The 23,293-nt window shown below is 43.0% G+C and overlaps 1 protein-coding gene across 2 annotated transcripts in view; it reads left to right on the top strand.

Moving 5' to 3' along the window:
• nup155 (nucleoporin 155) overlaps window positions 1-23,293 on the top strand; it is a 278,025-nt gene that overhangs the window by 170,297 nt on the left and 84,435 nt on the right. For both annotated transcript variants that reach the window (XM_073047830.1, XM_073047831.1), the window contains 5 exons: window positions 3,642-3,739; window positions 12,427-12,560; window positions 18,992-19,183; window positions 22,219-22,357; window positions 22,461-22,596. In XM_073047830.1, the coding sequence (XP_072903931.1) occupies window positions 3,642-3,739; window positions 12,427-12,560; window positions 18,992-19,183; window positions 22,219-22,357; window positions 22,461-22,596 (699 nt within the window). The remainder of the gene's footprint in view (window positions 1-3,641; window positions 3,740-12,426; window positions 12,561-18,991; window positions 19,184-22,218; window positions 22,358-22,460; window positions 22,597-23,293) is intronic.

Below are 23,293 nucleotides of genomic sequence, written 5' to 3'. Positions count from 1 at the left end.
CACCCCCAACAATTCTAGTTTAATCTCTCCCTAATTGCCTTAGCAAAACTCCCTTCCAGGATATTGGTCTCCCTGCAATTCAAGTGCAACCCATCCTTTGCGTACAGGTCACACCTGCCCCAAAATAGGTCCCAATGATCCAGAAATTTGAATCCCTGCCCCCTGCTCCAATCCCTCAGACACACATTTATCCTCCACCTCATTCTATTCCTATACTCACTGTCGTGTGGCACAGGCAGTAATCCCGAGATTACTACCTTTGTGGTCCTGCTTCTCAACTTCCTTCCTAACTCCCTGTAGTCTTTTGTCAGGACCTCTTCCCTTTTCCTGCCTACGTCATTGGTACCAACATGTACCATGACCGCTGGCTGTTTTCCCTTGAACGCGATCTAAAACATCCCAGACCTTGGCACCTGGGAAGCAAACTACCATTCGAGTTTCTTTCCTGTGTCCACAGAATCTCCTGTCTGATCCCCTAACTATAGTCCCCTATCACTACTGCCTTCCTCTTCCTTTCCCCACCCTTCTGAGCCACAGGGCCAGACTCTGTGCCAGAGGCACGGCCACTGTTGCTTCCCCCAGGTAGGCTGTCCCCCAACAGTACTCAAACAGGAGTACTTATCATCAAGGGGTACAGCCACAGGGGTACTATCAAGTACCTGACTCTTGCCTTTCCCCCTCCTGACTGTGACCCACTTGTCTGTTTTCTGTGGCCCCAGTGTGACCACCTGCCTATAACTCCTTTCTATCAACTCCTCGCTCTCTCTGACCAGATGAAGGTCATTGAGCTGCATCTTCAGTTCCCTAACTTGGTCCCTTAGGAACTGCAGCTCGACGGACCAGGTTGAAATATGGCTGTCCGGGAGGCTGGAGACTCCAGGACCTCCCACATCTGACAGCGAGCACAGAAAACCGGCCTCACACACATACTACTTCCTTTCAGCAATTAACACAGGTAAACCTACCTTGTCTCGACCCACCTACGCCTGTTGAGCCAAAGCCCTATCACTCTGCTGCTCGCTGGATAGGGCAGTCTTCTTTTTAAACCTTTCACGCTTTACTGGCTGACAGTAAAGTGCCTGCGCAGTCTTGCCTCTCTTTTACCCTGAGAAGTAAAAAGTCTTTGCTCCAGAAATCAGCCGTTGATTTGCTGCCTTCTTGCTCTGAATCAAAAAAAAACCTCCTCCTTGGTAATCTGTACAGGTCCATGAAGTTGATGCTGCTTTTCTGCTCTTCTTTAGACTCTGTATCCGTCAGTACAGATCATGCAAGTACAGATACAGTTGCAAGAAAAAGTTTGTGAGCCCTTTGTTATTACCTGGTTTTCTGCATTAATTACTCATAAAATGTGGTCTGACCTTCATCTCACAGTAGTAGCCAGTCACAATCTACCTAAACTAATAACACAAATTGTACTTTTCTTGTTTATTGAGCATATTGTTTAATCATTCACAATCTAGGCTGGAAAAACTACATGAACTCTTGTATTTAATAACTGATAGAACTTCCTTTAGCAGCAATATCCTTCAAACCTTTCCTGTAGCTGCTGATCAAACTAAGATGATGGTGAGGAGGATTTTTAGACAAATCCTCCATACAAAGCTGTTTCAGTTCATCAGTATTTTTGGGATAATTTGCATGAACAGCCATCTTCAGGCCATGCCACATCTCAATTGGGTTAAGGTCTGGATTCCATGACTTGCCATTCCCACAAATCCCCTGTCTATTTTGACTGCACATATGGATTACCATTCTGGACTAGGACCAATTTTGTCCTTTACAATCCTTTTGTTCTTTGAATATCTGTAGAATCCCTTAGGAGTTGCCTTCACTTTGTCTGATAGAACAAGTTCATGCCTTCTTTTAGCTTTCCTGATTTCCTTCTTAAGTGTTCTTTTGCATTTCTTGTACTACATAACCACCTCAATTTTCCTGCTTGCCTATACCTGCTATGTACCACTTTTTCTCTCATATCTCAATATCTCTTAAAAACCAAGGTACCCTCTACTTGTTTCCTTTTCCTTTTATGCTGAAAGGCACATACAAGCTTCGTACTCTCAAATTTCGTCTTAGAAGGCCTCGCACTGTCCAAGTACCTTTGCCAGCAAACAGCCTGTCCCAAGTCACAATTATAGATTTATTTCTGATACTGTCAAAATTGGCCTTTCTCCAATTTAGTATCTCAATCCACAGACCAGATGTATCTTTTTGCATATTTACTTTGAAACTAACGGCATTGTGGTCTTTGAATGAAAAGTGTTCCCCTGCACACTGATGAAAGTAAATTTCCCAGACACATTTGAAAAAGCACTTTCTATTCTAGTCCTTATACAGTTTGGGATTCCCAGTCAATATGTGGAAAATTAAAATCTACTATACCAACCTTATGTTTCTTGTAGCAGGCTGCAATCTCTTTACAAGTTTGTTCCTCAGAATCTCTAGGACTGTTGGGTGGACTGTAATATAGCCCTGTTAATGTGATCATATCTTTCTTATTTTCTCATTTCCACTCATATTCAATTTTTCCAGTCCAGCCTGATGACATTTTCGATTTTTCTAGTCTATGCAGGTGACGTTATCCCTGACTAACCTTAACCCTCCCACTTTGATACATCTAAAGTAACGGGACCCCAATATATTAAGCTAACCCTAACCCTAAAATCTTATGCTTCCATCCATACCAAACCCTTAGCCACATGGTAAATTATATAATCCTCCTAGTTCTGGCCTCACTAACATGTGTGTAGGTAGTAATCCTGAGATCACAACCCTGGAGGTCCTGCCCTTTAACTTAGGACCTAACGCCCTGAACTCCTTGTGCAGAACCTTGTCAGTTGTGGTACCTACATAGACCATGATCTCTAGCTGTTTACCCTCCCACTTAAGAATGCCAAGAGCTTAATCTGAGATGTCCCAGGCCATGCCACCCAGGAAGGAATATACCTTCTGTCTGTTGCCCTGAAAAAATGAATCTCCCCAACAGTATCCAAAGTGATACACCTGTTGTTGAGGGGAATGGCTACAGGGGTACTCTGCACTGATTCATTAACCTCTTTCCCATTCCTAACTGCTACCCTGTTTCCTGTGTTCTGCACCTTGGGTGTAACTACCTTTCTCTATATCCCATCTGTCACCCCTTCAGCCTCCCAAATGATCTGGAGTTTATCCAGTTCCAGCTGCATCTCCTTAACATGCATTGTTGAACCTGCAGGTGGATACACTTCTTGCAAGTGTAGTTGTCAGAAACTCTGGAGGTCTCCCTGCCTTAGGAGAGATTTAGAGGACTATGGGCCAAACGTGGACAGATGGATGTAGTTTTCTAGGCTCGTCCCGCTTCATCCTGTCCTTCCCACCCGTCTCCTAAACCCCTCTTATTTGCTGCTTGCTGATCATCCCCATTGCATCTTTCATAAATTTTGTTTATTTTAAAGCTCTCACATCAGTCTCAACATTATAAGACAAAAGCAAACTCAACTGTTCATCTGATAGTTGACTTTACAGTTACGTTGTTCCAATACTTCACTTACCACACACTCCCCACACCTGGTCACCAGTGAACTGAACACCAAGTATGTACCCAAGGCCACTCTAAGGCCATCCACTATAACTAAGGTATTTGTGATCTTTCCCTGCTTTTTCAGTTTTAGTGCATCTAATGTACCAAAGCGGCTGCTAGGATTTATGCGACCTGATGGAGGCTCACAGCAAGTTCAACAGGAGCTTCAACGAAAGTATCATAGTGAGTAGCTCAAAAATTCATCAAACCATTTAGTACCACGTGTAATGACTGCAACATTCACCTGGATGAACATTAAATTTTGGAACATAGCTGTGGGAATTATTACTTTGCTGCTGTGATATTTAGTATTTATTTTACTGGTGATGTTGGTGCAGCCATGCCAGTGTTTATGCCATGAGAGACTTGCCAGGCCACTGAAAGAAAAGTTAAATGTCAACCTCAGATGTGGATGTGATGAGGCACTTGGCAGGAATGAAGACTAAATTGCATCTATTTTAACACAACGAGAAACAGCCTTTGGCCTATTGCCACTATGCTGCCTAATATCTAATCCCATTTGCCTGCATTAATTACATATCCCTCTATGCCTTGCTCACTGAAGTTAGTATCCCTCTTAAATGTTGTTACTGTTCTTGCCTCCACATCTCCTCTGTCAGCTCATTCCAGCTAACAACACCACTGGAAAAAGTACCCCTCAGATCTCTATTCAGATTCCTCCCTCTTACCTTAAACTTGTGTCTCTAGTTTGAGACACTCCAACTAGGGGAACAGAAACTGGTGATCCAGCCAGTTGATCTGGACTATTGTATCCTTGGGTAATCCTTATTGTCCTTTTTGCTGTCATCTTCAAACTTACTAATCATGCCACTTACATTCTCATCAAACGTCATTAACACATTTGACAAACAGCAGAGAAACTCTACAGCAATCTTTGTGGCACACTACTGGTCACAGACCTCCAATCAGAAAAACAATGATATCACCCTCTGACTTAAACCAAGACAATTTGTGTCCAATTTGCGAATTTTTCTTGAATGGTACGAATGACAAGTCTACCATATGGAGCCTTGTCAAAGACCTTCCTGGAGTCCATGTAGATGCCTACTGACAAAAGACTGTAAGACATAGGAGCAGAACTAGGCCATTCAGATCCCACTCAACCTCATGTGCCTGCCTTCTTGTCATATGCTTTGATGCCTTGACTGATCAGGAAACAATCAACTTCCATCTTGAATACACCCATGGACTTGGCCTCCACCTCAGTCTGTGGCAGAGCTTTCCACAGATTCACTACTCTCTGGTTTTTTAAAAAAAAATCCTCCTCTCACCCCTTCAATTTTGAGACTGTGCCCTCTAGTTCTGGAATCATCCTAGTAAACTAAAAAGGCTACAAGAAGGGAAAAGATTAATTATGAGGGCAGACTAGCCAATAATATAAAGCAGGATAACCAAAGCTTTTTCATTTATATAAAGAGTAAGAGGTGAGAGTTGATACTGGATCACTGGAAAATGATGCTGGTGAGGTAGTAAAGGGGGACAAAGAAAAGCCAGATGAACTTACTGGATACTTTGCATCAGTGTTCACTGTGGATGACACTAGCAGTGTGCCAGAGGTGCGTGAGTGTGAGGGAGCAGGAGTGAGTGGCATTGCTATGACAAAGGAGAAAGTGCCTTAAGGTGAATAAGTTACCTGGGCCAAATAGACTTCATCCCAGAGTCCTGAGAGAGAGGTTGCTGAAGAGATAACAGGTGCATTGATCATATTCTTTCAAGAATCACTTGATTCTGACATATTCCCAGAGGACTGGAAAATTGTAAATGTCACTCCATGCTTTAGGAAGGGAGGAAGACAAAAGAGAGGAAATTTTAGGCCAGTTAATCTATCTTCAGTGATTGGGAAAGTGCTGGACTCTTATTAAGGATGAAGTTTCAAGATTCTTGGAGACAAATGATAAAATAAATCAAAGTCAGATTAGTTTCTGTGAAGGGAAATCTTGTCTGACAAATCTGTTAGAATTCTTCAAGGAAGTACAAGTGAGGTGGACAAAGGTGAGGCAGTGGATGTCATTTACTTAGATTTTCAGAAGGCATTTAAGAAGGTACATTACATGAGGCTGCTTAAAAAGATAAAATCATATAGTGTTATGGAAAGTAAACTGGTATGGATAGCGGTATGGTTGACAGGCAGGAGGCAGCGAGTGGGAAGAAATTTTACCTATCAGGTACTAGTGGTTTTTCACAGGGGTCGGTATTGGGACTTATGTCTATGTCATTGGTACCAACGTGTACCAAGGCTTCTGGCTGCTTCCCTCTCTCCTCAGGACACTCTGGACCCGATCTGAGATATTCTGTACCCTCTCACCAGGGAGGCAACACACCATTCGGGTATCCTTGTCCGGCTCGCAGAATCTCTTGTCTGTTCCCCTCACGATGGAATCCCCTATAACGACGGCATTTCTCCTTGCTCTCTTGATCACGGCACAGGGCAGAGTGCCAGAGTCCCGTTCATTGTGGTCTTCCTCTGTCAGGTCAACCTCTCCAACAGTATCTAAAACAATATATCAATTTCTGAGGGGGACTGTCACAGAGGTGCTGTCTACTATCTCTCTGTAGGTATTATCAGTAACCTCCTCACTTTCCCTAATTAGCTGAAGGTCATCAAGAGGCTTTGAGGAAAGAGCAGCAGAATAAAGGGTGTAAAGGTTTATATGGTAGAAGGGCTAAAGTGTGTGTACTTCAATGCAAGAAGCATCAGGAAAAAAGGTGATGAACTGAGAGCTTGGATACATACATGGAATTATGATGTAGTGGCCATTACGGAGACTTGACTGGCACCAGGGCAGGAATGGATTCTGAATATTCCTGGATTTCAGTGCTTTAAAAGGGGAGGAGGGGTGGCATTACTGGTCAGGGATATTATTACAGCTGCAGAAAGGGTGGGTAATGCAGCAGGATCCTCTTTTGAGTCATGGAGCAGTTACTCTACTGGGGGTATTCTGTTGGCCCCCTGGTAGCAGCAGAGATACCGAGGAGCAGATTGGGAGGCAGATTTTGGAAAGGTGCAAAAATAACAGGGTTGTTATCATGGGTGACTTTAACTTCCCTAATATTGATTGGCACTTGATTAGTTCCAAAGGTTTAGATGGGGCAGAGTTTGTTAAATGTGTCCAGGATGGATTCCTGTCACAGTATGTTGACAGACCAACTAGGGGGAATGCCATACTAGATCTAGTATTAGGTAACGAACCGGGTCAGGTCACAGATCTGTCGCAGATCTGGGTGAGCATCTGGGGGACAGTGATCACCACTCCCTGACCTTTAGCATTATCATGGAAAAGGATAGAATCAGAGAGGACAGGAAAATTTTTAATTGGGGAAGGGCAAATTATGAGGCTATAAGGCTAGAACTTGCGGGTGTGAACTGGGATGATGTTTTTGCAGGGAAATGTACTATGGACATGTGGTCGATGTTTAAGGATCTCTTGCAGGATGTTAGGGATAAATTTGTCCCGGTGAGGAAGATAAAGAATGGTAGGGTGAAGGAGCCATGGGTGACAAGTGAAGTGGAAAATCTAGTCAGGTGGAAGAAGGCAGCATACATGAGGTTTAGGAATTAAGGATCAGATGGGTCTATTGAGGAATATAGGGTAGCAAGAAAGGAGCTTAAGAAGGGGCTAAGAAGAGCAAGAAGGGGGCATGAGAAGGTCTTGGCGAGTAGGGTAAAGGAAAACCGCAAGGCATTCTTCAATTATGTGAAGAACAAAAGGATGACAAGAGTGAAGGTAGGACCGATTAGAGATAAATTGAGAAAATGTGCCTGGAGGCTGTGGAAGTGAGCGAGGTCCTCAATGAATACTTCTCTTTGGTATTCACCACTGAGAGGGAACTTGACAGTGAGGACAACATGAGTGAGGTTGATGTTCTGGAGCATGTTGATATTAAGGGAGAGGAGGTGTTGGAGTTGTTGAAATACATTAGGACAGATAAGACAATAGACAGTAGGTGCAGGAGTAGGCCATTCGGCCCTACTAGCCAGCACCGCCATTCACTGTGATCATGGCTGATCATACACAATCAGTACCCCGTTCCTGCCCTCTCCCCATATCCCTTGACCCCGCTATCTATAAGAGTTCTATCTAATTTTCTCTTGAAAGCATCCAGAGACTTGGCCTCCACTGCCTTCTGGGGCAGAGCATTCCACATATCCACCACTCTCTGGGTGAAAAAGTTTTTCTGCTTCTCTGTTCTAAATGGCCTACCTCTTATTCTTAAACTGTGGCCTCTAGTTCTGGACTCACCCATCAGCGGGAACATGCTTCCTGCCTCCAGCGTGTACAATCCCTTAATAATCTTATATGCTTCAATCAAATCCCCTCTCATCCTTCTAAATTCCAGTGTATACAAGCCCAGTCTCTCCAATCTTTCAACATAAGACAGTCCTGCCATTCCGGGAATTAACCTTGTGAACCTACGCTGCACTCCCTCAATAGCAAGAATGTCCTTCCTCAAATTTGGAGACCAAAACTGCACACAATACTCCAGGTGGGGTTTCACCAGGGCCCTGTACAGCTGCAGAAGGACCTCTTTACTCCTATACTCAATTCCTCTTGTTATAGAGGCCAGCATGCCATTAGCTTTCTTCACTGCCTGCTGTACCTGCATGCTTGCTTTCATTGACTGTTCTACAAGAACACCTAGATCTCGTTGTACTTCCCCCTTTCCTAACTTGACTCCATTTAGATAGTAATCTGCCTTGCTGTTCTTGCCGCCAAAGTGGATAACCTCATATTTATCCACATTAAACTGCATCTGCCATACATTTGCCCACTCACCCAACCTGTCCAAGTCATCCTGCATTCTCATAACATCCTCCTGACATTTCACAATGCCACCCAGCTTTGTGTCATCAGCAAATTTGCTAATGTTACTTTTAATCCCTTCATCTAAATCATTAATGTATATTGTAAACAGCTGCGGTCCCAGCACCGAACTGATGCCCCCTGGGCCTGACGGAATATTCCCCAGGCTGCTCCATGAGGCAAAGGAAGAGATTGCTGAACCTCTGGCTAGGATCTTTATGTCTTCATTGTCCACGGGAATGGTACCGGAGGATTGCAGGGAGGTGAATGTTGTACCCTTGTTCAAAAAAGGTAGTAGGGATAGTCCAGGTAATTATAGACCAGTGAGCTTCACGTCTGTGGTGGGAAAGCTGTTGGAAAAGATTCTTAGAGATAGGATCTATGGGCATTTAGAGAATCATGGTCTGATCAGGGACAGTCAGCATGGCTTTGTGAAGGGCAGATCGTGCCTAACAAGCCTGATAGAGTTCTTTGAGGAGGTGACCAGGCATATAGATGAGAGTAGTGCAGTGGATGTGATCTACATGGATTTTAGTAAGGCATTTGACAAGGTTCCACACGGTAGGCTTATTCAAAAAGTCAGAAGACATGGGATCCAGGGAAGTTTTGGTCAGGTGGATTCAGAATTGGCTTGCCTGCAGAAAGCAGAGGGTCGTGGTGGAGGGAGTACATTCAGATTGGAGGGTTGTGACTAGTGGTGTCCCACAAGGATCTGTTCTGGGACCTCTACTTTTTGTGATTTTTATTAACGACCTGGATGTGGGGATAGAAGGGTGGGTTGGCAAGTTTGCAGACGACACAAAGGTTGGTGGTGTTGTAGATAGTGTAGAAGATTGTCAAAGATTGCAGAGAGGCATTGATAGGATGCAGAAGTGGGCTGAGAAGTGGCAGATGGAGTTCAACCCAGAGAAGTGTGAGGTGGTACACTTTGGAAGGACAAACTTCAAGGCAGAGTACAAAGTAAATGGCAGGATACTTGGTAGTGTGGAGGAGCAGAGGGATCTGGGGGTACATGTCCACAGATCCCTGAAAGATGCCTCACAGGTAGATAGGGTAGTTAAGAAAGCTGATGGGGTGTTAGCTTTCATAAGTCGAGGGATAGAGTTTAAGAGACGCGATGTAATGATGCAGTTGTATAAAACTCTAGTTAGGCCACACTTGGAGTACTGTGTCCAGTTCTGGTTGCCTCAGTATAGGAAGGATGTGGAAGCATTAGAAAGGGTACAGAGGAGATTTACCAGGATGCTGCCCGGTTTAGAGAGTATAGATAATGATCAGAGATTAAGGGAGCTAGGGCTTTACTCTTTGGAGAGAAGGAGGATGAGAGGAGACATGATAGAGGTGTACAAGATATTAAGAGGAATAGACAGAGTGGACAGCCAGCGCCTCTTCCCCAGTGCACCACTGCTCAGTACAAGAGGACATGGCTTTAAGGTAGGGGAGGGAGGTTCAAGGGGGATATTAGAGGAAGGTTTTTCACTCAGAGAGTGGTTGGTGTGTGGAATGCACTGCCTGAGTCAGTGGTGGAGGTAGATACACTAGTGAAGTTTAAGAGACTACTAGACAGGTATATGGAGGAATTTAAGGTGGGGGGTTATATGGGAGGCAGGGTTGAGGGTCGGCAGAACATTGTGGGCCGAAGGGCCTGTAATGTGCTGTACTATTCTGTGTTCTATTAAGTTGCAGCTCCAGATCCTGAACACAGTCCTTAAGGAGCCTCATCTCAGTGCAGCTGATGCAGATGTAATCCTTGGGAAGGCTGGGAGTCTCCCAGCGTCCCCACATCTGGCACTCCAAGCACAACACTAATCCTAGATGCATACCTCTACTGCCACTGTTATTACTAAATAAATAAAACTGTAACTTACCCCTTTACTATAAGCCTCAATTGTCACAGGAAGCCTGTTCTTGTTTCCACCTGAACCCATTGAGCCAAAGCCCTATCACTCTGCACCCTCTCACTCAGCTGCCTGCGGGATATGGTGGTGTTCTTTTTAAACCTTCCGCTCTCCGAGGTCACGCGCCTGCGCAGTCGTGCCTCTTTTGAGCCGTGTCTCAGAAAGGCAGAGTCCATTATTAAAGATCTCCAGCACCCAGGGCATGCCCTTTTCTCACAATTACCATCAGGTAGGAGATAGAGAAGCCTGAAGGCACATACTCAGCGATTCAGTAACAGCTTCTTACCGTCTGCCATCCAATTCCTAAATGGACTTCGAAGCTTTGTACACTACCTCACTTTTTTTAATACAGTATTTCTGTTTTTTCACATTAAAAAAAATCTATTCAATATACGTAATTAATTTACTGTTTATTTATTATTATGTTTTATTTTATTTATTATTTTTTTCTCAGCTAGATTATGTATTGCATTGAACTGCTGCTGCTAAGTTAAAAAATTTCACATCACATGCTGGAGATAATAAGCCTGTTTCTGATTCTGACATGAAGATAGGTGGAGGGGTAGTTACTGCTGAGGAAGCAATGTGAATGCAGCAGGACTTAGACAATTTGGAAGAATGGGCAAAAAAGTGGCAGATAGAATACAGTGTTGGAAAATGTATGATAATGACCAATTGTGCGGACTGTTATCTAAATGGGGAGAAAATGCAAACTCAGAGGTGCAGTGAGACTTAGGAGTCATTGTGCAAGTCTCCCAGAAGGTTAATTGACAGGTTCAGTCTATGGTAAAGAAGGCAAATACAATGCTGGCATTTATTTTAAGGGGAATAGACTTTAAAAACAAGGAGATAATGTTGAAGCTTTAACATTATCTCCTTGAAAACACTAGTCATGCCGCATTTGGAGTGTTAACAGTTTCGTGCCCCTTATCTCATATAGGATGTATTCTCATTGGAGAGAGTCCAGATGAGATTCACCGCAATGGTTCCAGGAGTGAAGGGGTTAGCGTTTGGCAACTTTGGGCCTGTACTCAATAGAATTTTGAAGAATGCAGGAGGGATCTCATTGAAAGGACTAGACAAGGTGGATGTGGAGGAGAGGACTTTTCCTTTTGTGGAACCTACTGAATATTGAAAGGACAAGACAAGGTGGATGTGGAGAGGACTTTTCCTCTGGTGGAACCTACTGAATGTTGAAAGGACGAGACTGGGTGGATGTAGAGAGGACGGTGGGGGTGTCCAGAACTAGAGTGCACAGCCTCAAAGTTGAGGGGCAAGCTTTTATGACAGAAGTAAGGAGTAATTTTTTTTAGCCAGAGTGGTGAATCTGTGGAATACTCTGCCAGAGACCGTGGTGAAGGCCAAATCCGTGGGTATATTCAAAGTGGAGGTTGATAGAATTCTGATTGGTTAGGGCATAAAGGAATATGGTGAGATGTATGGAGTTGAATGGGCTCCGGGAGGATCATGCTCAACCTTTTGATTCCTGATTTGTCTGAGATCTTACCAACATCTGTCTCCACACACTCTCCACTAATTATTCTGGCTCTCTGGTTCCCATGCCCCTGCAACTCTAGTTTAAACCCCACTGTGCAGAATTAACAAACCTTCCCTCTAGGATATTAGTCCCCATCCAGCTCAGATGCAAATCGTCTCTTCTGTATAGTCCCACCTTCCCTTGAAGAAAGCACAATAATCAAAAATTACCCTGCGTCATATACCAACTCCTTAGCCATGTGTTAAACTGTATAATCTTATTTAAGGTCTCACTAGTATGTGTTGTTGAGGGGATGGCCACAGGTGTACAGTGTGCTGGCTCCTTAACTGCTTTCCGCTTCCTGACTGTCACCCAGTCTCCTGTGTCCTGCACCTTGGATGTAAGTGTGTTTCTGTGTGTCCTATGTAATCACCCTTTAGCCTCCTGAATGATCTGGAGTTCATCCTGTTCCAGCTCCAACTCCTTAACATGAAGTATAGCAGCTGCAGCTGGATGCGCCTCTTGCAGGTAAAGTTGTCAGGGACACTTGTGTGTGGTGCTCTGGTTGTTCAGGATCTGCACATTTGCTTGTGTTTATGAACTGTTGATATTACTATCTTTGTAATGGTCTTGGGTCTTGCCTCAGTACTGACCATCTCTTTCCTCCCACAGCTGAAGCGCAGGCCTATGAAAAGCTGTCGATGCAGGGCATGCAACAACTAATCCATTACACCAGCCAAACTCTGGCATTGTGGAAGCTACTGTGTGATCATCAATTCAGCATTGTCATTGGAGATTTACTGAAGGTAGCAATCTGGTTACTGTACCAGGCAGAATCTTTTCTGCATTTTGTCTCTCTTTGCCCACAGGAGTTACTTATAGACTCAGTCATGCCCAGTGCAGTTATTGTTATAGAATTGCACAGCGTTAAAGCAGGCCTTTTGCCCACTGTGACTGTGCCAACTATCATGCCCTTCTGTACTCATGCTACTTGGCAAGGATAATTCCAGGTCCTCTATGCCCTGCTCCTTTAATACCTGTCACGATGCCTCTTCTTTGTTGCTGCTAGTGTTGCCTCCACCATCTTCCATAGTAGCTCATTCCAGAAACAAACTGCCTTTGTGTGAAGAACTTAGAAACATAGAAAGCCTACAGCACAATACAGGCCCTTCGGCCCACAAAGCTGTGGCGAACATGTCCTTACTACAGAAATTACCTAGGGATACCCATAGCCCTCTATTTTTCTAAGCTCTGTGTACCTATCCAGGAGTCTCCTAACAGACCCTATTGTATGTACCTCCACCACTGTTGCCGGCTGCCCATTCCACACACTCACCACTCTGCGTGAAAAACTTTTCCCTGACATCTCCTCTGTACCTACTTCCAAGCACCTTAAAATTGTGCCCTCGCGTATTAGCCATTTCAGCCCTGGGAAAAAGCCTCTGACTGCGATCGATACCTCTCATCATCTTATACACTTCTCTCAGGTCACCTCTCATCCTCTGTCGCTCCAAGTTCACTCAACCTATTCTCATAAGGCATGCTCCCCAATCCAATCTCCTCTGCACCCTTTGTTTTGTTTCTACATCCTTCCTGTAGTGAGGTGACCAGAACTGAGCACAGTACTCCCCAGTGGGATCTGACCAGGGTACTATATAGCTGCAACATTACCTCTTGACTCCTAAACTCAATCCCACGATTGTTGAAGGCCAATGCACCGTATGCTTTCTTAATCAAAGAGTCAACCTGCCTAGCAGCTTTAAGTGTCCTATGGACTCGGACCCCAAGATCCCTGTGATCCTCCACACTGCCAAGAGTCTTACTATTAATGCTACATTCTGCCATCATATTTGACCTACCAAAATGAACCACTTCACACTTAACTGGGTTGAACTCCATCTGCCACTTCTCAGCCCAGATTTGCATCCTATCAATGTCCCGTTGTAATCTCTGACAGCCCTCCTCTTTATCCACAACACCCCTAACCTTTCTGTCATCAGAAATTTACAACACATCCCTCCACTTTCTCATCCAGGTCATTTACAAAAAGCATGAAGAGAAGGAATCCCAGAACACATCCCTGAGGCACAACACTGGTCACCAAACTCCATGCAGAATATACCTGCCTACAACCACTCTTTGCCTTCTGTGGGCAAGCCAATTCTGGATCCACAATGTAATGTTCCCTTGGGATCCTATGCCGCCTCACTTTCTCAATAAGTCTTGCATGGGGTACCTTATCAAATGTCTTGCTGAAATCCATATAAACTACATCTGCTGCTCTGCCCTCATCAGTGTGTTTAGTCACATCCTCAAAAAATTCAATCAGGCTCATAAGACATGACCTGCTGTTGACAAAGCCATGCTGACTATTACTAATTATATATTTTGCCTCTCAAATGTTCATAAATCCTGCCTGTCAGGATCTTTTCCATTAACTTACCAACCACTGAAGTAAGACTCACTGGTCTATAATTTTCTGGGCTATCTCTACTCTCTTTTTTGAATAAGGGAACAACATCCACAACCCTCCAATCCTCCAGAAGCTCTCACGTCCCCACTGATGATTCAAAGATCATTGCCAGAGGCTCAGTAATCTCCCATTTTTGGTAGAATCTCAGGTGGTGACGAGAGGGCATACAGGAGTGAGATATGCCAACTAGTGGAGTGGTGCCGCAGCAACAACCTGGCACTCAACATCAGTAAGATGAAAGAACTGATTTGTGGACTTCAGGAAGGGTAAGATGAAGGAACACATACCAATCCTCATAGAGGGATCAGAAGTGGAGAGAGTGAGCAGCTTCAGGTTCTTGGGTGTCAAGATCTCTGAGGGTCTAACCTGGTCCCAACATATTGATGTAGTTATTTTTTTTATTAGTTTTCCAAAACATTTTACAAAATTAAAAACCCCAAATCCCAGTGAGGAGCATTAATACAGAGCAAGGTTAAGCATACAATAACAATATGCTACAAAGGAAGAGAATTTAACAAAAAAGCACCTAAATTAAAGACAAGTGAGCTTAGTGTCCTCCCCAAACCCCACAACACAAGAAAAAAAAACAACAATTCCAGACCAACCACCACACAATATAGAGAGTATAAGTCCGGACAGTCAAACTCCCAGACTGTGAATACACTTAGCAACAGAGGATAATAATGCCTACTACCAGAAGAAAAAAAGGGAGCTGAAAGCAAGGGACCGAAAAGAAAAAAAACCCTAGTCAAGAGGAAGGTTACGAAAGTACTCGATAAAAGGCCCCCAGACCTTATGGAACTTTAAATCCGAATTGAGAACTGAATAATGAATTTTTTCGAGGTCCAAGCAGGCCATAATGTCGTTAAGCCATTGCGCATGAGTGGGCGGGGCAACATCTCTCCATCTAAGGAGGATCAAGCGTCTCGCCAGGAGAGAGGCAAAGGATAGTATTCGGCATTTGGTCGGACCCAGACATAAATCTGTCTCGCCCCAAAAACCGAACAGAGCGATTAAGGGGTTAGGTTCTAGGTGCTGATTCAGAATACCCGATAGTGTAGTGAAGACATCTTTCCAGAATTTCTCCAAGCTAGGACAGAGCCAGTACATATGGATGAGAGAGGCCACGCCCCTCTTGCATTTATCACAGAGCGGACTAATGCCAGGGTAGAATCGAGATAGTTTAGATTTAGACATATGGGCTCTATGAACAATCTTAAACTGTAAGAGACAATGGCGAGCACAAAGAGAGGTTGAGTTAACCGACTTGAGAACTGAGTCCCAGCTCTCCTCGGATAAGGAGATATTTAAATCCTGCTCCCAGGCCATTTTAATTTTATCCACAGGGGCCCGTTGTAAGGCTGCTAGTTTATCTTGGATAATTGAAATTAAACCTTTACCTAGTGGATTAATGGAGAGAAATAGGTCCATAGCATTTTTCGCAGGCATTTCAGGAAAGTTAGGAATTAAAGGAGCAGTGAAGTGTCGGATTTGAAGATATCTGAAAAAGTGAGCATTAGGCAGGTTGAACTTAACAGAGAGCTGTTGAAAAGAAGCAAAGCGGTTATCAATGAAGAGATCTTCAAAATGTCTAATGCCCTTCCTGTACCAAACATGGAATGCTGAATCGAACGTGGTAGGTAAAAAAAGGTGATTGTGTGCGACAGGGCTAGAAATGGAAAACCCTTGGAAACCATAGCATTTCCTGAACTGAGCCCATATACGCAAAGTGTGTCTAACCAGAGGATTAGCTATTGATCTGGGCAGACTGCTAGGGAGTGCAGATATAGATAATTCTTTAGTGGAGCTCAACTCCATTGCCACCCAGTTAGGGCACTCAGGTTGACCGTGGAAGAAAGACCAGAAGGCAGCACAACGTATATTAGCTGCCCAGTAATATAAGCGAAAGTTAGGTAAAGCCATGCCACCCTCTTTTTTAGATTTTTGGAGGTGGATTTTATTAATTCTAGAGCGCTTATTCTGCCACAGATATGACAAAATAATAGAGTCTAAGGAATCAAAAAAGGATTTAGGAATAAAAATTGGGATAGATTGGAATAAGTATAAAAATTTGGGGAGAACATACATTTTAACAACATTAATACGACCTACCAAGGACATAGATAGAGGTGACCATTGTACCAGATTCTGTTTTGTAGCATATGAAAGATTGACAAAGTTTTCACGAAAGAGATCTTTAAACTTCCTTGTGACTGTAATTCCAAGATAAGTAAATTGATTATGGACTACTTTAAAAGGGAGATCTCGAAATATTAGTTCTTGTGCTTCTTTATTAATTGGGAAAAGTTCACTCTTATGTAAGTTGAGTTTATAGCCAGAGATCTGGCTAAACTGGTCAAGAAGTGAAAACATTAGAGGTAAGGATGTAGACGGATATGAGAGAAAGAGTAGTAAGTCATCAGCATAGAGAGAGACTTTATGCTCAACACCCCCTCTCCAAATCCCGGTCAGTTCAGGACATTTTCGAAATGCTATCGCCAGAGGTTCTATAGCCAAATCAAAGAGAAAGGGACTTAAGGGGCATCCCTGACGGGTGCCACGTTTGAGATTGAATATTTGGGATTTCTGAAAGTTAGTTAGAACAGAAGCAGTAGGACACAGGTACAGCAATTGGATCCAAGAGATGAAACTTTGGCCGAGGTCAGATTTTTCTAAGACTGCAAAAAGGTAGTTCCACTCTATACGATCAAATGCTTTCTCCGCATCAAGGGAGATAACACATTCAGGAGTCCCAGTTGGAACTGAGTATAAAATATTAAATAGACGCCGAATGTTAAAAAAAGGGAGACGGTTTTTAATAAAGCCTGTTTGGTCATCAGAGATAATGGAGGGAATAACGGTTTCTAATCTATGAGCCAACACTTTAGCTAAGATCTTTACATCAACATTGAGCAGAGAGATCGGCCTGTACGAGGAACACTCTGTTGGGTCTTTGCCCTTTTTTAAAAGAAGAATAATAGATGCCTCATTGAAAGAGGGTGGCAATTTGCCGTAGTTAAACGAGTCAGTTAATACTGAAAGTAACTGAGGAGAAAGAAGTGAGGAGAATGATTTATAAAATTCCACAGGGAACCCATCAGGTCCAGGAGATTTCCCTGAGGACAGTGCAGAAATTGCAGAAGATATTTCTTCTAGTGATATAGGCGCATTGAGTTTGGCTTTGAAATCAGATGAAAGTGAGGGGATATTCAGATTCTGTAAAAATTGATCCACGGAGATATTGTCATTCAGGGATTCAGAGGAATAAAGCCGAGAATAAAAATTTTTAAATGCGTCATTAATTTCTAGATGATCCGATGTAAAGTCTCCGTTCTCCTTCCGGATCTTTGTAATATGTTGTTTGGCTTTAGAACGCCTCAGCTGATTGGCTAGGAATTTACCAGACTTATCCCCATGAATGTAAAAGCGGCTCTTGCTTTCGAGAAGTTGGCGTTCGACAGGTTGAGTGGACAGAAGATTAAATTTAGTTTGAAGTTCAACGCGCTTCTTGTATAATTCAGGGTTCTTAGTTTGGGCATATAATTGATCCACATCTTTGATCTGGTTAATGAGGTCTGCTCGATCTGCACGGGATCTTCTATTGAGATTTGCTGTGTAAGAGATTATTTGACCCCTCAAATATGCTTTCATGGCATCCCAGACAGTCTGGGATGGCACTTCAGGTGATGTATTAGTGTTAAAATAGAAGGTTATCTGGTCTTTAATAAATTTTACGAAATCATCATCCGATAATAAAGTTGAATCGAACCGCCAGTGTTTGTTCCTCTGAGGGAGACCAGGAAAGTTCAGAGAGAGGGTAATTGGGGCATGGTCAGAAATCAGTATACTCTGATAGTCACAAGTGTGGGCAAATGGGATAAGTTGGTTATCGAGTAGGAAATAGTCAATTCTAGTGAAGGCATGGTGAACATGTGAGAAAAAGGAATAATCTCTCTCCGTAGGATGGAGGAAACGCCATATATCAGAGATACCAAAATTAGAGAGAAACGACTGAATAGCTAAGGCAGATTTGGTAGGTGATCTGGTAACAGAGGACGATCGGTCCAGTTTAGGATCCAACCAACAGTTAAAGTCACCACCCAATATAAGAGAGTATGAGTTTAGGTCTGGTAGTGAGGAAAAAAACCGTTCAAAGAAGTTAACATCATCAAAGTTGGGGGCATACAGGTTTGCTAGTGCAACTTTAGTGTTATATAGTTTACCAGAAACAGTAATAAAACGGCCATTTGTGTCCAATATTTTATTATGGAGTTCAAAAGGAATATTTGAGTTAATAAGAATGGAGACTCCCCTAGCTTTAGCGGCAAAGGATGAATGAAAATGCTGACCCGCCCACTTGGACAGAAGCCGGGAGTTATCAAAACAACGAATATGAGTTTCTTGGAGGAAAGCAATGTCAGCTTTGAGTTGTTTAATATGTGAAAATACCTTCCTCCTTTTAACAGGGTGGTTCAGTCCCTTTACATTCCAGCTCCCAAATTTAAGTGCACTAGCCATTATCAATTACTAATGCATAAAAGGCAGCAGGCATATAAAAAATCAAGCGGTACAATAGCAGTCTGGGAGTAGAGATGTAAACATAGATTCGTAAGGTCAAAATATAAACATGTCCTAAACAATAAAGCTGCTTTAGCATGATTTAAATTTGGCCTCTAGTTGACAATTATTAATTTAACTGCTGTACCATTTTTGTAACTCCTTTGAAGAGTTAAGCTTTATTGTCTCTGTTTTGCCTTTGTACAGGAGCTCCAGGAGCAGTTGAAAACAACACCTTTTCGGGACTTGGTTATCCGGGGGAAGGAGTTATGCGGGGCACTGATCAGCTCACTCATAAATAGATACATAGGAGACAACGCCTCAGTGGATGCCATCAGTAAACATCTGAGAGAAACCTGCCCATTGCTATACAGCAGTGATGATGCACTTTGCTCCAAGGTATGATGACGGGTTTTGGGTAATGGGGACAGTATGAGAAGAGGGCATGTCCTGCATGGTGGGGATCCCTGATGATGGATACTGCTTTGCTATGATTGTATTTCATGGGGATGTGCTGAATGGTTGGGAGAGCTTTACGTGTGATGGACTGGGCCGTAGCCACAATTTTTGGAGGATTTTCTGTTCAAGGGCATTGGTGTTTCCATACCAGGCTGTGATCCAGCCAGTCAATATACAGTCGACCCTCCTTATCCGCAGGTTACGCTTGCGCGGATTCAACCAACTGCGATTCGGGAAAACACAGAAGTTCTCCAGCACTCATCATTTGAGCATTTTTCACTTCACGTCTTGTTCGGTTGCTACTTTGTTTCTGTGAAAAAATAGCTCCTAAAATCAACTAAGTGGTCAAAGCAATTCCTCAAAGGCAAGGAGGGAGCGCAAAGTGCTATCTCTCACCAAGAAAGTAGAAATCTTAGATCTTTTGAAAAGTGGGCTGTCACTTGCCGAAGATGTCCTCAGCCCTCAACCTCCACAGATGCTGACTTTAGTATTATTGAGCCTCCTCCAAAGCATCCATATTCCCTAAATAATACAGCATAACAACTACAGTCGGCCCTCCTTATCCGCGAGTTCTGCATGCGCGAATTGAACCAACCACGAATCGAGAAAACCCGGAAGTGCTCTTCCAGCACTTGTTGTTCGAGCATTACAAACTTCTTTTTCTTGTCATTATTCCCTAAACAATGCAGTATAACAACTATTTTACATAGCATTTATATTGTATTAGGTATTATAAGTAATCTGGAGATGATTTAAAGTATACGGGAGGATGTGCATAGGTTACCGTGGATCGGGATCGAAAAAAATTGGAAGTTCTCTTACTATGTAAGCCGGAACAGGTACATCTGGTATTATTTAGCGTCAGTTAGTTCAATGTTTGTCTTAGTATGTAGTATATATTTTACCTTTCTATGCATATAAAACGCTGAAGAATGTATGTTTCAGCGCCGGACTCGGGAAATTCCCGAGTTCGATCCAGTGACAAACCACTTATGAGCGTGCTTTCCATCCATGCCTGGTTGATGTGGAGGTTCAAAAACCCAAAACCCAATAATTAAACCACTGCGTTGCTTAGTAATAATTGTAGCTTTCATTGGGGCAGGGCCTTTCTCACTTCATCCTTTAAAATTGTTCTGATCGGCATTAGTAAGTCTAAATACTGATCAGTCTGAGTAAGACTGCAAGAAATGTAGGGAGTTGTTTATACAGCTTAGTCTGTCATGCAAACCCTCTGTTGACTGTCTGCACATCCTGCTGCCTTGGTAATCAGCCCAGTCATTCTTTCTTCTCCCATTTTCCACAGGACAGAAGATACAAAAACATCCACCATGAAGTTCTAGGATAGTTTTTATCCCACTCTAAAAAATCCCTTGTATGATACAGATGGCATCTTGATTTCTCAATCTCCACCTATTTCTCAATCTGACTTACTTCTCCACCTGCATTTCTTTGTAAATGTTTATTGCTTTCTATTATTATTTTTCCCTTTGTGGTATTACCTTGAGGTATTGATGTTTGGAGTTACTTTATTGTAGAGATACGACATGGAACAGGTCCTTATGACCCACCAAGCTACGCACGCACCCCCCGCCACCCCCCATCCACTGAATTAACCCTAGTCTAATCACGGGACTATTTACAATGAATAACCTATTAACCAGTAAGTCTATAAGTCTATCACCAAGACACAGTGAACAACTTTCATTGTGGGTAGCATGTGAAAAATTTTTTTTCCACTGTATATCATCGATGATAAACCACACCCTTCCTATATCTGAAGCAATTCTGTATATTTTGATGATATTACTACTTGTTCTTCTACACTTCAGGGAGTTTAGGTCCAGGCTGCATAAATTTAAAGTTCAAGGTAAATTTAATTCATATGGTGGAGTTTGGCATCTGTCTGTCTTGAAGGACAATGGGTGATGAAGCTCATCATCACAAGACTGGGTGGAAGGTTTGGAGATCCTGAGATGCTCAGTCATCAGGATTCCCCTCTTGGCCCCACCAGTGTAGTCCAATAGAAAGCTTATGAAGCAATACATTTGGCACCATCTTGACTGCAGAAGCGTCAGGAATGATGATAAATGACATCCAGCCACCTTAGGGGCTCCAGTCTGGATTTGCTGTCTGGGTTTACTCCCATACCCTTCATCTCGCCCGAGACTGCCCACTAGGCAGTAGGGCTAATTACGTATAACTGGGGACCTGGTTCATGAGCACCAGGGTGTGTCCACACCAGTGGGCCTGCATGCTACATGTGCAGGAGTCAGACATCCTTCCCGTCCTCTGTAATTCAGTCTGAGTCTGAAAGAGTTCGGTTTCTGTATGTTGCCAATGAAGATGCACTACATGCACCTGGCTGTTGGAGAGGCTATATACTGGCGGGGAGAGACTTACATACTCAGTTCTCCTTTTCTCAAGACTGCTAGCCAGCAGTGGAAGCTGAAAGTGAGAGCAATAAGCACTACCCACTACACTACCACAGTAGGCACATCATAACAACCATTTTGACATCTTAAGTATATGTATGTCACGTGTACAACCCTGAGATTCACTTTCTTGTGAGCATATTCAAATTTTTCTGAAAAATTACCTCTGGCCCCTTCCCAATGTGCCAGTCACAATCAATTTGATAAATCTCTTGTAAATATACCAGACTGTGGACAGTATTTGAGATGGGGTCTTGCCAGGTCCATATTGTTGGAGCAAAGTATCTTAAACATTGTACTTAAATATTCAAACAAGCTGAAAGCACATTTTTGCATTTCTAATTCCTCATTAAATTTCATTAGTTTTTGTGCAAAGACCCAGATACTTTAGAAAGTTAACACATTTCAGTCTCCCATCTCTGCTTTTCCACTTGATCTACAAATTGAATGGCCATGTTTTTTTTAATGTTGTATTTGGCAAATACAACTTTAATTCCTTTCTGTCCCATTAATTTGTCCAATAATTTTTTTAACTCACACTAGGCGAATGAGCTGCTGCAGAGTGCACGGCAGATTCAGAATAAAATGGAGAAGGAGAAGGCCTTGAAAGAGTCTTTGCGGCTATATCAGGAAATTGGACACCAGGTTGACCTTCCCAGCGTGTGTACACAGTTTAGACAAGGTAAGAGCAATGAGGAGGTGGACCAAGAAACCAACATAGGTCAAAGAGCCATTGCATTTGAGATAGTTTAATGGTTGAGTTTGATTTTTTTTTATCTCTCCAGCGCGTTGTTATGAGGCTGTGGCTGAATTATGCCTTAGTGCTGCTGAGAAGAAAGATCCACAGGGATTAGGGCTTCATTTTTACAAGAATGGAGAGCCGGAGGAAGATCATGTGGGACAGCAAGCCTTCCAGGAAAGGTTTGTAATCCGGTTTAATTGCAGTTGAATCTGAATAACTGACAGTGAGAAACAGCTGATCAGGATCTGGTTCATGCCTTGTCCAGTCTGTAAACTATGTCTGAGGACAAAGTAGACCCAATTAAAGTTTATAAAAATGCAGGCAGACAGTTTTTCCCCCAGGGTTGAAATGTCAAAGATAAGTCGGAAAGATGGGTGACTGACCTGAGGGCAAGATGGTGCAACGTTCTACAGTGTCTGTTCCTCAAGTGTATATTGCTTTGGGTGGGGGAGGGTAAATAGCACTCGTGTAAGTTCAGATAGGCATGGTGGAGGGGTGAAACCAGTGCAGTTGGTCAGTAAATGGAGGGATTGAAGAGGTCAAATAAGATTATTGAACATGGTGGAACTGTTTCAGTGCAAATAGTATAGGACTTAGAACATTAAAGCACAGTACAGGCCCTTCAGCTCGTGATATTGTGCTGACCTTTTAACATTATCTAAGATCAATCTAACCCTTCCCACCTAAATAGCCCTGTAAACACAGAGCTTTGCACCAGTTTTTTCTGAGTTGGACAATCCACATGCATAAGAAGAGCTACTTTTTAATCAAGGTATTAAAGGCAGAGTTTCTTTGAGTTGAGTGACCAGTCAGCAAGAGGGATCCATTACTAAGGGCCAATAAAAATAATTCAAGGGCAAGCCACCATTGTCTTGC

This window comes from Hemitrygon akajei, chromosome 6 (genome assembly GCF_048418815.1).
Source record: "Hemitrygon akajei chromosome 6, sHemAka1.3, whole genome shotgun sequence".
In the NCBI taxonomy this organism is placed as follows: Eukaryota; Metazoa; Chordata; class Chondrichthyes; order Myliobatiformes; family Dasyatidae; genus Hemitrygon; species Hemitrygon akajei.
Note: the sequence above shows the minus strand (reverse complement) of the source record. Positions and strands in the feature narration are given on the sequence as shown.